The 13,001-nt window shown below is 38.8% G+C and overlaps 1 protein-coding gene across 1 annotated transcript in view; it reads right to left on the reverse strand.

Moving 5' to 3' along the window:
* LOC118930434 (caspase-14-like) overlaps nucleotides 1–13,001 on the reverse strand; it is a 28,536-nt gene that overhangs the window by 8,571 nt on the left and 6,964 nt on the right. The window contains exons 4-5 of the mRNA XM_036921693.2: nucleotides 4,515–4,740; nucleotides 3,925–4,041 (exon numbers count right to left, since the gene is read on the reverse strand). Coding sequence (XP_036777588.1) covers nucleotides 3,925–4,041; nucleotides 4,515–4,740 — 343 coding nt within the window. The remainder of the gene's footprint in view (nucleotides 1–3,924; nucleotides 4,042–4,514; nucleotides 4,741–13,001) is intronic.

The raw sequence follows: 13,001 nt of genomic DNA on the forward strand, positions 1-13,001 counted from the left end.
TAAAGTTAGTATTTATATCCGAGTAACTTACTGGGGAAAGTTACTTCGGGAAAACGCCACATAAACTGAGAGAAAAAACAGCATTTTTATTTCATTCTTAAATAACCACAACTATTTACTCCTGGTGCATGCACCTGTTGGAGACTGCATGACTTCCCAGCCTAGGACGCCACTGGCGTTTACCCCTTGGCTCAGCAACCCTCTAACAGCTAGCTACACAAAAGATATGCTACCATTCAGGGAATGGTGCCCCATCTGACTGAAAAAACCATACCTACCTCAAGCTAGTGGTCCACAGAGTCAAGTACAGCTGTGAGGCCGCACTGTGGCCCCCTGGTTTGGGACCATAGCACTAGTCTATACCCAGAAGTGAAAGCACTGGGTCAAGGAACAAACATATTTTAACTTCACTGGGTATTGCACATTGTTCTCCAGAGAGGCAGTGCTAGCTTGCGCTCATTAATGACATGTGAAGCCGCTGTGGTGTCACATCCACACATACTTGGTCCTCCCAGACATTTTATGCGTCGTCCATCGAGATAAAAAAATGGATGACTTTAAAAGAATTTAACACAGATCCCAAGCTTCCCACTTTGACACTATACACATTAAGTACCCCTCCAGCTACAAAACTTGATTAAAGTAAGCATTTTCATGCTATCCTGTGCTGACAGGATAACAGAAAGCTCCAAGGTACCCCATTCTTCCAAATGAGGAAGTTGAAACCTGAGCTATGAGCAGAGAGCAAACATGGAAAACAGAGCCACAGGGTGCCTAAAGGGCCAGGCAGGCACCTAGAAGCAAGAGCATGGGAGGCATGCCCAGGGAGCAGGGGACACGACTTTGTTCACCCTGTGACCCTGAGGAGAGCTGCAGGGGTCCAGAGGGTGATAATTCTCCCTAAAGAGAAGTATTCTCTCTGTGCCCCCAGGAGTCCTACAAATTAAGATTCAAACACACAAACAAATGAGCCACAATGAGTAACAGTCAACAGAAACACCCAATGAGTGACCCCCAAAACTTCAGGTATTGCATTAGAAACAAAATAAATGTAACTGCATGAAATGTTTAAAGAAATAGACGATAGGATCACAACAAGGAACAAAGAAGGCACTGTCCAATAGTCAGCCAGGTTTGGGTAATAAAGTGAATTTACTGCCCATAAATCACCCTTAAATGAATTTCTAAGGGATACAGTTCAGGAGGAAAGAAAATGAGTCTGAGATTCAGAATGGGATAGAGGACAAAGAAAATGCTAAACACATGGGTAAATAAAAACAGACATAGACTGTATAAATTATTGGCATAATGTTCTAATTTGTGGGGTGCCCAGAACAGTGCTTGCCACCCTAAATGTGCCAACATACCTGATAAAAATGTGTTGGATTAACATCTTAATTCCAAAGAAATCAGGGCAGAAAAGGAAGTTAAGAATACATAAACACTTTTACATAAATGAAGAGTGCTAAGCAAGATACAAAAAGGAACAGATATAAATGTTAAATGGAAGTGGTGCTTAAGTGTGGAAGAAGGTGATGAGAATTAGTGTTCTAAGGTTTCTTGTATCATCAGAGAGAACGAATAAGCTGTTTGTTAACTACAGAGGAAGTGCACATGTATATAATTTCATGGAGGACCATAAGAAGATATAGGGAATGCATACCTTCCATGTCAGTAGGTGGAGAAAATTTAACAGTAACAAACTAAACTCACAATCACTCAAAAACAAGAACAATCAAGTAAGGGAAAAAAGCAAAGAAATATAAATAGCACAAAATAAAATGGTAAAAATGCAAATACATTAATAGTCACAACAAATATAAATTGTCCTAACTCACCAGTTAAAAGGTTGACAATATCAGACTGGATTAAAAAACAAAATCCAGCTATATTTTGTTTAAAAGAGACCCTCCTAAAACATCAGGGTCCAGAAAGTCTAGCAGAAAAAGATCTGAAGGAGACGTACCAGGCAAATATAGACCAAAAGAAGATTTGGGTACTGACATAAATACCAGACAAAACAAACCCTTTAAGAGGCTGCTTTTGGGTAGTAAGTTCACTAAACAGTGATTAAACTATTTCTCACACAATTCTGTTCGCCTCTACTAAAGTTGCCTCAAAGTATAGAAAGAAAACACAAAAAGACAACAGAATTATAAAAGAAACTGACAAATCTACCATAATAACACAACATGTTATCTTATTTCAATTACTGGCAGGCCAAGCAGGTGAACTTAGCAGAGATGTAAAACATTTGAACACAACTAATCTTAATTTATAGAAATATTTGGAATCCTGCATTGAACGACGGGAGAGCATGTTCTCAAGAACATGTAGAATGTTTATGAGAGTCTAATAGTCATTGATAGGCCGAGGCACAGATCAGGTCTTGACAAATTTCAGACTGCCATTATGATCCATAGTCCTTCTCAATTAAATCCCTTCACCAGAAATCTGGAGGTATGTTTCACAATAACTAATGAATAAAAGAATTGTGGAAATCTAAAATCCTTAGAAATGAAGAATAAAAATGTTACATGTTGAACTGTGAGGGATACAGTGAAAGCAACAGTCAGAGGGGATTATAGCTTTTAAAATGCTCATATTTTTAAACAGTAGGACATTAATGAACCAAGTACCTAATTGAAATGGTTGGGAAAAGAAGAGTAGAATAAACCTCCCCAAACGGAGACAAATGGAAATAAGAGAGCCAAATGAATGAAATCAGAAAAAGACATATGCTAGAGAGGATTAACAAAACTAAAAACAGGTTCTTAATTAAGTAAATAAATGCTGGCAAGATTCATCAAGAATAGAAGGAAGCGACAGACACTAGCGATAAGGAAGGAACACCACAGTTGAGTTTTGCCCGTTTTTGAACTTTATACACATGGGATTGTAAAGTGATCCAATGTGTATTTTCACTATGTGTTTGTCAGCAGCATTCCACATATGACATACCCGTGTTTGCTTGTTCACTTACATGTTGATGTCCTTCAGGATGTTTCCAGTCTATTTCAAATAGAGCTGCTATGAATATTTGGGTGCAAACCCCTGTGAGGCCCAGGCTTTCTACTCCTATGGGTAAACAACCAAGGAGCGGAATCCCACATATAACTTTAATGGGGACATTTTCAGTGTCTCACTCAAAGTATGTTTCATTTTAGGTGAATGCCCTTACTTTCCTGTGCTTCCATTTCTTCACTAACAATTTATCTTGAATTGCATACATATTTTCATAAACTACCTCAATCCTTTATGAAGGAAGTCAAGATTAAATAGATGTCCTTGACTACTAAGCTCTTTCTATCTTTCTTAAATTTTCCTGTTTCCCTTACATGTGACTCTGGTCCACCCCTTCCACACACAAAATTATTTTGGAGTTTAAGTTATTTTTAATAACAGTATTGGTAATAATGATGACAATAATGTTATTAGCATAATATGTTAGTAATCTTTTTGTATTTATATGCCAGTTATTATAAGCACGTCTGCAATACCTAATTCATCTCATATAGCATCCCAATGACCTACCTAAATTTTGGCATTCTCATTTGACCTGAAGAAACTGCAAGTCTACCAGCTAAAAAACACTCAAGGTCTCAAAGAAAGCAGGGGGCAGAACTAGCTTTTGGGCCCAGTTCTTTTTCACAGGAAAGCCAATTATCTTATGTATCTCCCATTGGACACTTTGCTAAGAGGTTGGCGCCTTCTTGGAAGAATGAACAGTAAGATGCAAAGCCTCCATATCTAAAAGTGGTAACATTTTTTTAAAGAGAGATGGGGGGATTAAGGCAAGTTTCTCCTTAGATACATTAATTTGCAGAGCACAGATAATTTTTAAAAAATGCTAAAAGTCATTAGGAAAAACCTAAACCCCCTGGAAGATTGTACCTTGCCCACTGTCTACCCTCCCTGTCTCACCTGCCTGGGTGGGATAGATGATGAAGTAATCGCTGAATGTGGGAAGCCTCCTAGTCTCTGATACGTCATCAGTGTCCATGGCTTCATCATCCGTTTCAACACCATTATCTTTTCTTTCTATTTTTTGTCAGAATGAAAATACAAACTATAATAGTATTACTGTAGCTGACACCAGTAATCCTTAATGAAAGTCACAACTAACCAGAACCTGTGCAAGACAGAGAAACACCCACAGAGGAGATATAAAAGGGATGCTAGCTTCACAAGCCACCTGGGTCATGCGGGTAGTGAGACATCCCTAGGAAATGCACAGTTGCTCTGCCCAACCTGCCTCCGGAAGTTGGAGACCCGGACTGCTCCTCAGACTGAATTAGCTGCTCTGTTCCAGGTAAGTTTCCTTCTATCCCCTCCTCCCAGCTCAAGGACTGTAGTATACCACACAACTGAAATTGCATCAGCTAAGGGTCCTCTCATTTTAAATAACAAACAAATAAATACACTGAATACACTTTTAAATTTACTTTCTTCTCTCAATCACCACAATGAGAACTTTCTGGAAACAAGACTATTACAAAGAAGCCTTCCCTTACCTCCTCTGCATGCCTGGATTATAAAGATCTTTGGTTTCTCTTGAAGTGCTGGACAATTTTTATTGTTAAACATTTCAAAAATGTCCTCCAGGCTGACCTTTTCACCATCTTTCATTTTAATAAAGCCTTTTTCTCCATGGGACATGAGAGTAACGATGCAACAGCCAATTTCATCTTTAATTGTATTTAGTTCATCACGAAATGATGTTATTTTTCCAAGTAACTCCTGTAAAATAGGATAACATATTAAAAAGAACTGGAGGTGGGAAAAACCAGAAATGCCAGAGATAGTCCCTTCACTAGGCAATCCGATGAGATAATAAATATGACATTAGCCACATCTCAGACAGTGTTAAGGTGAGGCAAACACTATTTCCTGAACAGATTACTTCCCTTTTGGTTGCTTTCAGAATTCATGTGATTTCTTCTTGTCTGACAAAATTAGGGCATTTCTGACTCTACTACAAAATACACCTGAATGATAACTCCCCAAAGGGCTAAGATATTTCAATTTCATGTTAATGTATTTTAGTCATTTTATAAAATGATATAAGAATTATCACTTTATAAAAATTAGTATCCTCACAAAGCTGGAATGGGAGGGAATGGAGCAGTCTACCCAATAATATACACCTGCCAGACTATCAGGCGATGTCACCAGGATCAAGCCCACGGGAAGAGAAGCAGGACAGGAATGGCTGCTATCACTCCTCCCACATATGGGAGCCTATAAATAAAGAGCCTAGTCATTTCACTAAAGTAAGTCAAAAGTAAATGCAGCCTAAATACTAGATACAAAGAACCAAAACTCATTATTTATAGACAATTTGACTCTAGAAATATAAAACAATGAACTAAAAAACTATTCGAACTAGAGACCAGACACGCAACTAACTTAACAAAGATCTCTATCTTCCCTGTTACCCAGCAATGATCATCTAAATCAAACAATGGAAAATGGGGCCCCATTCACAGTCACACCTGATCTAAAATAGTACCAGGCACACACCTAACAAGAAATACACATTAGCTAAATGGAGACGACTATGAAATAACTTTAATGAAGAGGCTACATAAACAGTGAAATGCCTATGCTTCTGACTGAGGCGACTTGGTGTTATGAATCTGCAAATTCACTCCAAATTATTTTCAATTAAATGCTGCCAAACTCCCAAAGGATTTATGTGTAAAATAGATTATTCTCAAGGTCATAGAAAACAGATAATCAGATAATGCTCAAGAATAGTCAAGAACAGGAGGATTAAAGATGGCGGCATGAGAGGAGAGACAGAGGCTTCCTCCTAAAACTGGATACAATTAGAAAATATAGTTGGCACAACTAATCCTGAGAGAGCAACAGGAAAGAGGATGGTGTCAGACTGCACACACCTGGAGAAAAGAGCAGACCTTACAGAAAAGGGTAACGTACCAGAGCTGTGGCTCCACGGGACCCGAGCCCCTCCCCCACCCCAGCTCACCAGCGGGAGGAAGAGAAACGGAGCAGGGAGGGAGTGGGAGGCCTGGGACTGCTGAATACCTGGCTCCGGAGATCTGCGCTGGGAGCACAAACCTACATTTCATGGTGCTTTCATGAGACTCGCATGACTACTGGGTTGGGAAGTTAATACAGGCAGAGTTCCTGGGGAGACTGGGATTCTGGCTGCTTGTGGAAAGCAGGGATCCATATCTGGCTGCTCTGGGACAAAAACTTATACCTGTGTGACCGGCCCACTGGCTCAGGCAGTGGAGACAGGCACAGCAGCCGGGAGGCGGGGAACAGCTCTTTCCTCCCCCCAGGCACCAATACTGCTCCCCTGCGACCCCCGACATTGCTTCAGGGGCTCAGCAGCTCCAGAGACTACAGCTTTTGGACACTAGAGGGCACCACATACAACCATGAAACGCCAAAGGAACCTTGTCCAGAGTAAAATTGTATATGAATACAACTCCCAAGAAAGATTTAAATGATATGGACCTCATGACTCTTCCTGAAAGGGAGTTCAAAATAAAAATCATCAACATTCCAATGGAGGTAGGGAAAGACATCCAAGAACTCAGGAATGAATTCAAGTCGGAGATCTAATAGTTGAAGAGCACGATGGAGGGTATTAAAAGCAGGTTGGATATGGTGAAGGAGACAATAAATGAAACAGAAACTAGAGAAGAGGAATACAAAGAAGCTGAGGCACAGAGAGAAAAAAGGATCTCTAAAAATGAAAGAATATTGAGAGAACTGTGTGACCAATCCAAGTGGAACAAGATTCGGATCATAGGGATACCAGAAGAAGAAGAGAGAGAGAAAGGGATAGAAAGTGTCTGTGAGGAGGTAGTTGCTGAAAACTTCCCCAATCTGGGGAAGGAGATAGTCTGTCAGGCTATGGAGATCCACAGATCTCCCAACACAAGGGATCCAAGGAAGACAACACCAACACACATAGTAATTAAAATGGGAAAGATCAAGGATAAGAACAGACTGTTAATAGCAGCCAGAGACAGAAATAAGATCACATACAAAGGAAAGCCCATCAGACTAACATCAGACTTCTCAGCAGAAACCTTACAGGCCAGAAGGGAGTGGCATGATGTATTTAATGCCATGAAGCAGAAGGGCCTGGAACCAAGATTACTTTATCCAGCAAGATTATCATTTAAATTTGAAGGAGGGATTAAACAATTTCCAGATAAGCAAAAGCTGAGAGAATTTACCTCCCACAAACCATCTCTCCAGTCTATTTTGGAGGGACTGCTATAGATGGAAGTGTTCCTAAGGTTGAATAGCTGTCACCAGAGGAAATAAAAACCACAGTAAAGAAAGTAGAACAGCTAATTATGAAGCAAATGCAAAATTAAATGAACTATCCCCAAAGTCAATCAAGGGATTGACAAAAAGTACAGAATTTGATACCTAATATATAAAGAATGAAGGAGGAAGAAAAAGGAGGAAAATTAGAAAAGAACCTTTAGATTGTGTTTGTAACCGCATACTAAGTGAGTTAAGTTAGACTCTTAGATAGTAAGGAAAGTAACCTGGAACCTTTGGTAACCACGAATCTAAAGCCTGAAATGGCAATAAGTACATAACCTATCGATAATCACCCTAAATGTAAATGGACTGAATGCACCAATCAAAAGACACAGAGACACTGAATGGATAGAAAAACAAGACCCATCAATATGCTGCCTACAAGAGACTCACCTCAAACCCAAAGACATGCACAGACTAAAAGTCAAGGAATGGAAAAAGATATTTCATGCAAACAATAGGGAGAAAAAAGCAGGTGTTGCAGTACTAGTATCAGATAAAATAGACTTCAAAACAAAGAAAGTAACAAGAGATAAAGAAGGACATTACATAATGATAAAGGGCTCAGTCCAACAAGAGGATATAACCATTATAAACATATATGCACCCAACACAGGAGCACCAGCATATGTGAAACGAATACTAACAGAACTAAGGGACGAAATAGAATGCAATGCATTCATTTTAGGAGAATTCAACACACCATTCACTCCAAAGGACAGATCCACCAGACAGGAAATAAGTAAGGACACAGAGGCACTGAACAACACACTAGAAAAGATGGACCTAATAGACATCTATAGAACTCTACACCCAAAAGCATCAGAATACACATTCTTCTCAAGTGCACATGGAACATTCTCCAGAACAGACCACATACTAGGATACAAAAAGAGCCTCAGTAAATTCAAAAAGATTGAAATTCTACCAACCAACTTTTCAGACCACAAAGGTATAAAACTAGATATAAATTGTACAAAGAAAGCAAAAAGGCCCCCAAACACATGGAGGCTTAACAGCACTCTCCTAAATAGTCAATAGATCAATGACCAAATTAAAATGGAGATCCAGCAATACATGGAAATAAATGACAACAACAACACAAAGCCCCAACTTCTGTGGGACGCAGTGAAAGCAGTCTTAAGAGGAAAGTATATAGCAATCCAGGCATATTTAAAGAAGGAAAACAAACCCAAATGAATAGTCTAACATCACAATTATCAAAATTGGAAAAAGAAGAACAAATGAGGCCTAAGGTCAGAAGAAGGAGGGACATAATAAAGATCAGAGAAGAAATAAACAAAATTGAGAAGAATAAAACTATAGAAAAAAATCAATGAAACCAAGAGCTGGTTCTTTGAGAAAATAAACAAAATAGATAAGCCTCTAGCCAGACTTATTAAGAGAAAAAGAGAATCAACACACATCAACAGAAACAGAAACGATAAAGGAAACATCACGACTGACCCAACAGAAATACAAAGAATTATTAGAGACTACTATGAAAACCTATATGCTAACAAGCTGGAAAACCTAGAAGAAATGGACAGCTTCCTAGAAAAATACAATCTTCCAAGACTGACCAAGGAAGAAACACAAAATCTAAACAAACCAATTATCAGCAAAGAAATTGAAGCGGTAATCAAAAAGCTACCCAAGAACAAAACCCCTGGGCCAGATGGATTTACCTCGGAATTTTATCAGACATACAGAGAAGATATAATACCCATTCTCCTTAAAGTTTCCCAAAAAATAGAGGAGGAGGGAATAATCCCAAACTCATTCTATGAAGCCAACATCACCCTAATACCAAAATCAGGCAAAGACCCCACCAAAAAAGAAAATTACACACCAATATCCCTGATGAACATAGATGCAAAAATACTTAACAAAATATTAGCAAACCGAATTCAAAAATACATCAAAAGGATGATACACCATGACCAAGTGGGATTCATCCCAGGGATGCAAGGATGATATAACATCTGAAAATCCATCAACATCACCCACCACATAAACAAAAAGAAGGACAAAAACCACATGATCATCTCCATAGATGCTGAAAAAGCATTTGACAAAATTCAACATCCATTCATGATAAAAACTCTCAACAAAATGGATATAGAGGGCAGGTACCTCAACATAATAAAAGCCATATATGATAAACCCACAGCCAACATCATACTGAACAGTGAAAAGCTGAAAGCTTTTCCTCTGAGATCAGGAACGAGACAGGGATGCCCACTCTCCCCACTGTTATTCAACATAGTACTGGAGGTCCTGGCCACAGCAACTAGACAAAACAAAGAAATACAAGGAATCCAGATTGGTAAAGAAGAAGTTAAACGGTCACTATTTGCAGATGACATGATACTGTACATAAAACACTCTAAAGACTCCACTGCAAAACTACTAGAACAGATATTGGAATACAGCAAAGTGGCAGGATACAAAATTAACACCCAGAAATCTGTGGCTTTCCTATACAATAACAATGAAGTAACAGAAAGAGAAATCAGGAAAACAATTCCATTCACAATTGCATCAAAAAGAATAAAATACTTAGGAATAAACCTAACCAAGGAAGTGAAAGACCTATACCCTGAAAACTATAAGACACTCTTAAGAGAAATTAAAGAGGACACTAACAAACGGAAATTCATCCCATGCTCCTGGCTAGGAAGAATTAATATCGTCAAAATGGCCATCCTGCCCAAAGCAATATACAGATTTGATGCAATCCCTATCAAATTACCAACAACATTCTTCAACGAACTAGAACAAACACTTCAAAAATTCATATGGAAACACTAAAGACCCCGAATAGCCAAAGCAATCCTGAGAAGGAAGAATTAAGTGGGGGGGATCTCGCTCCCCAACTTCAAGCTCTACTACAAAGCTACAGTAATCAAGACAGTTTGGTACTGGCAGAAGAACAGAGCCACAGACCAGTGGAACAGAATAGAGACCCCAGATATTAACCCAAACATATATGGTCAATTAATATATGATAAGGGAGCCATGGACATACAATGAGGAAATGACAGTCTCTTCAACAGATGGTGCTGGTAAAACTGGACAGCTACATGTAAGAGAATGAAACTGGATCACTGTCTAACCCCATACACAAAAGTAAATTCAAAATGGATCAAAGACCTGAATGTAAATCATGAAACCATAAAACTCTTAGAAAAAAACAGAGGCAAAAATCTCTTGGACATAAACATGAGCAACTTCTTCATGAAAATATCTCCCCGGGTAAGGGAAATAAAAGCAAAAATGAACAAGTGGGACTATATCAAGCTGAAAAGCTTCTGTACAGCAAAGGACACCATCAATAGAACAAAAAGGTACCCTACAGTATGGGAGAATATATTCATAAATGACAGATCTGATAAAGGGTTGACATCCAAAATATATAAAGAGCTCACACACCTCAACAAACAAAAAGCAAATAATCCAATTAAAAAATGGGCAGAGGAGCTGAACAGACAGTTCTCCAAAGAAGAAATTCAGATGGCCAACAGACACATGAAAAGATGCTCCACATCGCTTGTCATCAGAGAAATGCAAATTAAAACCACAATGAGATATCACCTCACACCAGTAAGGATCGCCACCATCCAAAAGACAAACAACAACAAATGTTGGCGAGGTTGCGGAGAAAGGGGAACCCTCCTACACTGCTGGTAGGAATGTAAATTAGTTCAACCATTGTGAAAAGCAGTATGGAGGTTCCTCAAAAAGCACAAAATAGAAGTACCATTTGACCCAGGAATTCCACTTCTAGGAATTTACCCTAAGAATGCAGCAGCCCAGTTTGAAAAAGACAGATGCACCCCTATGTTTATCACAGCATTATTTACAATAGCCAAGAAATGGAAGCAACCTAAGTGTCCATCAATAGATGAATGGATAAAGAAGATGTGGTACATATACACAATGGAATATTACTCAGCCATAAGAAGAAAACAAATCCTACCATTTGCAACAACATGGATGGAGCCAGAGGTATTATGCTCAGTGAAATAAGCCAGGCAGAGAAAGACAAGTACCAAATGATTTCACTCATATGTGGAGTATAAGAACAAAGAAAAACCGAAGGAACAGAACAGCAGCAGAATCACAGAACCCAAGAATGGACTAACAGTTATCAAAGGGAAAGGGACTGGGCAGGAGGGGTGGGATGGGAGGGATAAGGGCAGGGAAAAAGAAAAGGGGCCTTACAATTAGCATGTATAATGTGGGGGGACACAGGGAGGGCTGTGCAACACAGAGAAGACAAGTAGTGAGTCTACAGCATCTTACTACACTGATGGACAGTGACTGTAATGGGGTTTGTAGTGGGGGGACTTGGTGAAGGGGGGAGTCTAGTAACCATAATGTTCTTCATGTAATTGTAGATTAATGATAATAAAATGAAAAAACAACAAAAAAAATAGTTGTATTTACTATAACTGAATTCTAAATAAAAAATTGTAAAATCTGTCCTAAAAAAAAAAAAAGAATACTCAAGAACATTTAGGAACAGCACCTCCCCAAACCTCCACCCCAAAAAAGCAACGAAGTGGGTGGAGGATGGGTCCTGGCAAACATCAAAATGTACTAAATAACAGTGAGTAAAACAGTGATAGATACATGAATAAGTGACATACTAATAAGCTATCAATGGAATATTTTAGAGTCCAAAAGTTGATCCAAGCATACTATAGGAATTTATTTCATAATAAAGGTGGAATTTCAAGTTCATGGGGGATGGACATATCATTCAATAAATTGGTTGAGATAACCAACCATCCATTTGGAAATAAAGTGAGACCTCCTGCCTCATACTGTTCCAAAAATAAAATTCCAGAGAGTCAAAGGTAAACCTTAAATTATAAAAATATTACTGAAAAGTCTTTTTTTAATTTTAAGTTGTGGAAGCATGAGGTTTCAGCCAAGAAGTCAACAGACAGAAAGGTTGGCAAGTTTACTCACAAACATTAAAAGACTTCCATGTGACTTAAGACAACAAAAAGCCAAATGGCAAGTAACAGGGTAGGAGAAAATATTTGCACTGTGTTTCATAAATGAATGAATTCCAGGAAAATAACTATAGAATAAGAATAAGAAAAAGAAACCCCAGTAGGAAAAAGGGCAAAGGTTACAAACAGGTAATTTACAAAAGGAAAAAAAAATGGCCAAAAGAGGTACAAACAAACTAATAATCTAGAAAATGAAACTTAAACACTGAACGAGTTTTGCCTATAAGACTGCTGAGAGAAAAGAGCCCCCTTGCAGGCCTTTGGGAGAATAAGCCAAAAGAACATTATCAAGTAAGGTGGAAGAGATTCTGGTCCAGTCCTTGGAGAAAATGAAGGAGTCTATTTGTAGCTTCGAAATAAAAATGAAATGGAAACTTACTGAGCACTACTATAAAGCAGCTACTATTCTGGGACCTTTTCCACATAGCAGCTCATTGCAGTCTCACCACATCCCTACAGATTTAAGTTACTAGTATCATGCCCATTTTAGAGAGAAGTAGTTGATTTAATTTAATGTGGGGTTTCTACAACTATTGCACTGGGGCTGCCCTGGGATTCATGAGACGTTCAGCCACAGCCTTGGCTTCTACCCACAAGATGGCAGTAAGCACCCGCCGGTTGTGACAACCAAAAATGTCCCCAGACATTTTTCTCTGG

This window comes from Manis pentadactyla, chromosome 14 (genome assembly GCF_030020395.1).
Source record: "Manis pentadactyla isolate mManPen7 chromosome 14, mManPen7.hap1, whole genome shotgun sequence".
In the NCBI taxonomy this organism is placed as follows: Eukaryota; Metazoa; Chordata; class Mammalia; order Pholidota; family Manidae; genus Manis; species Manis pentadactyla.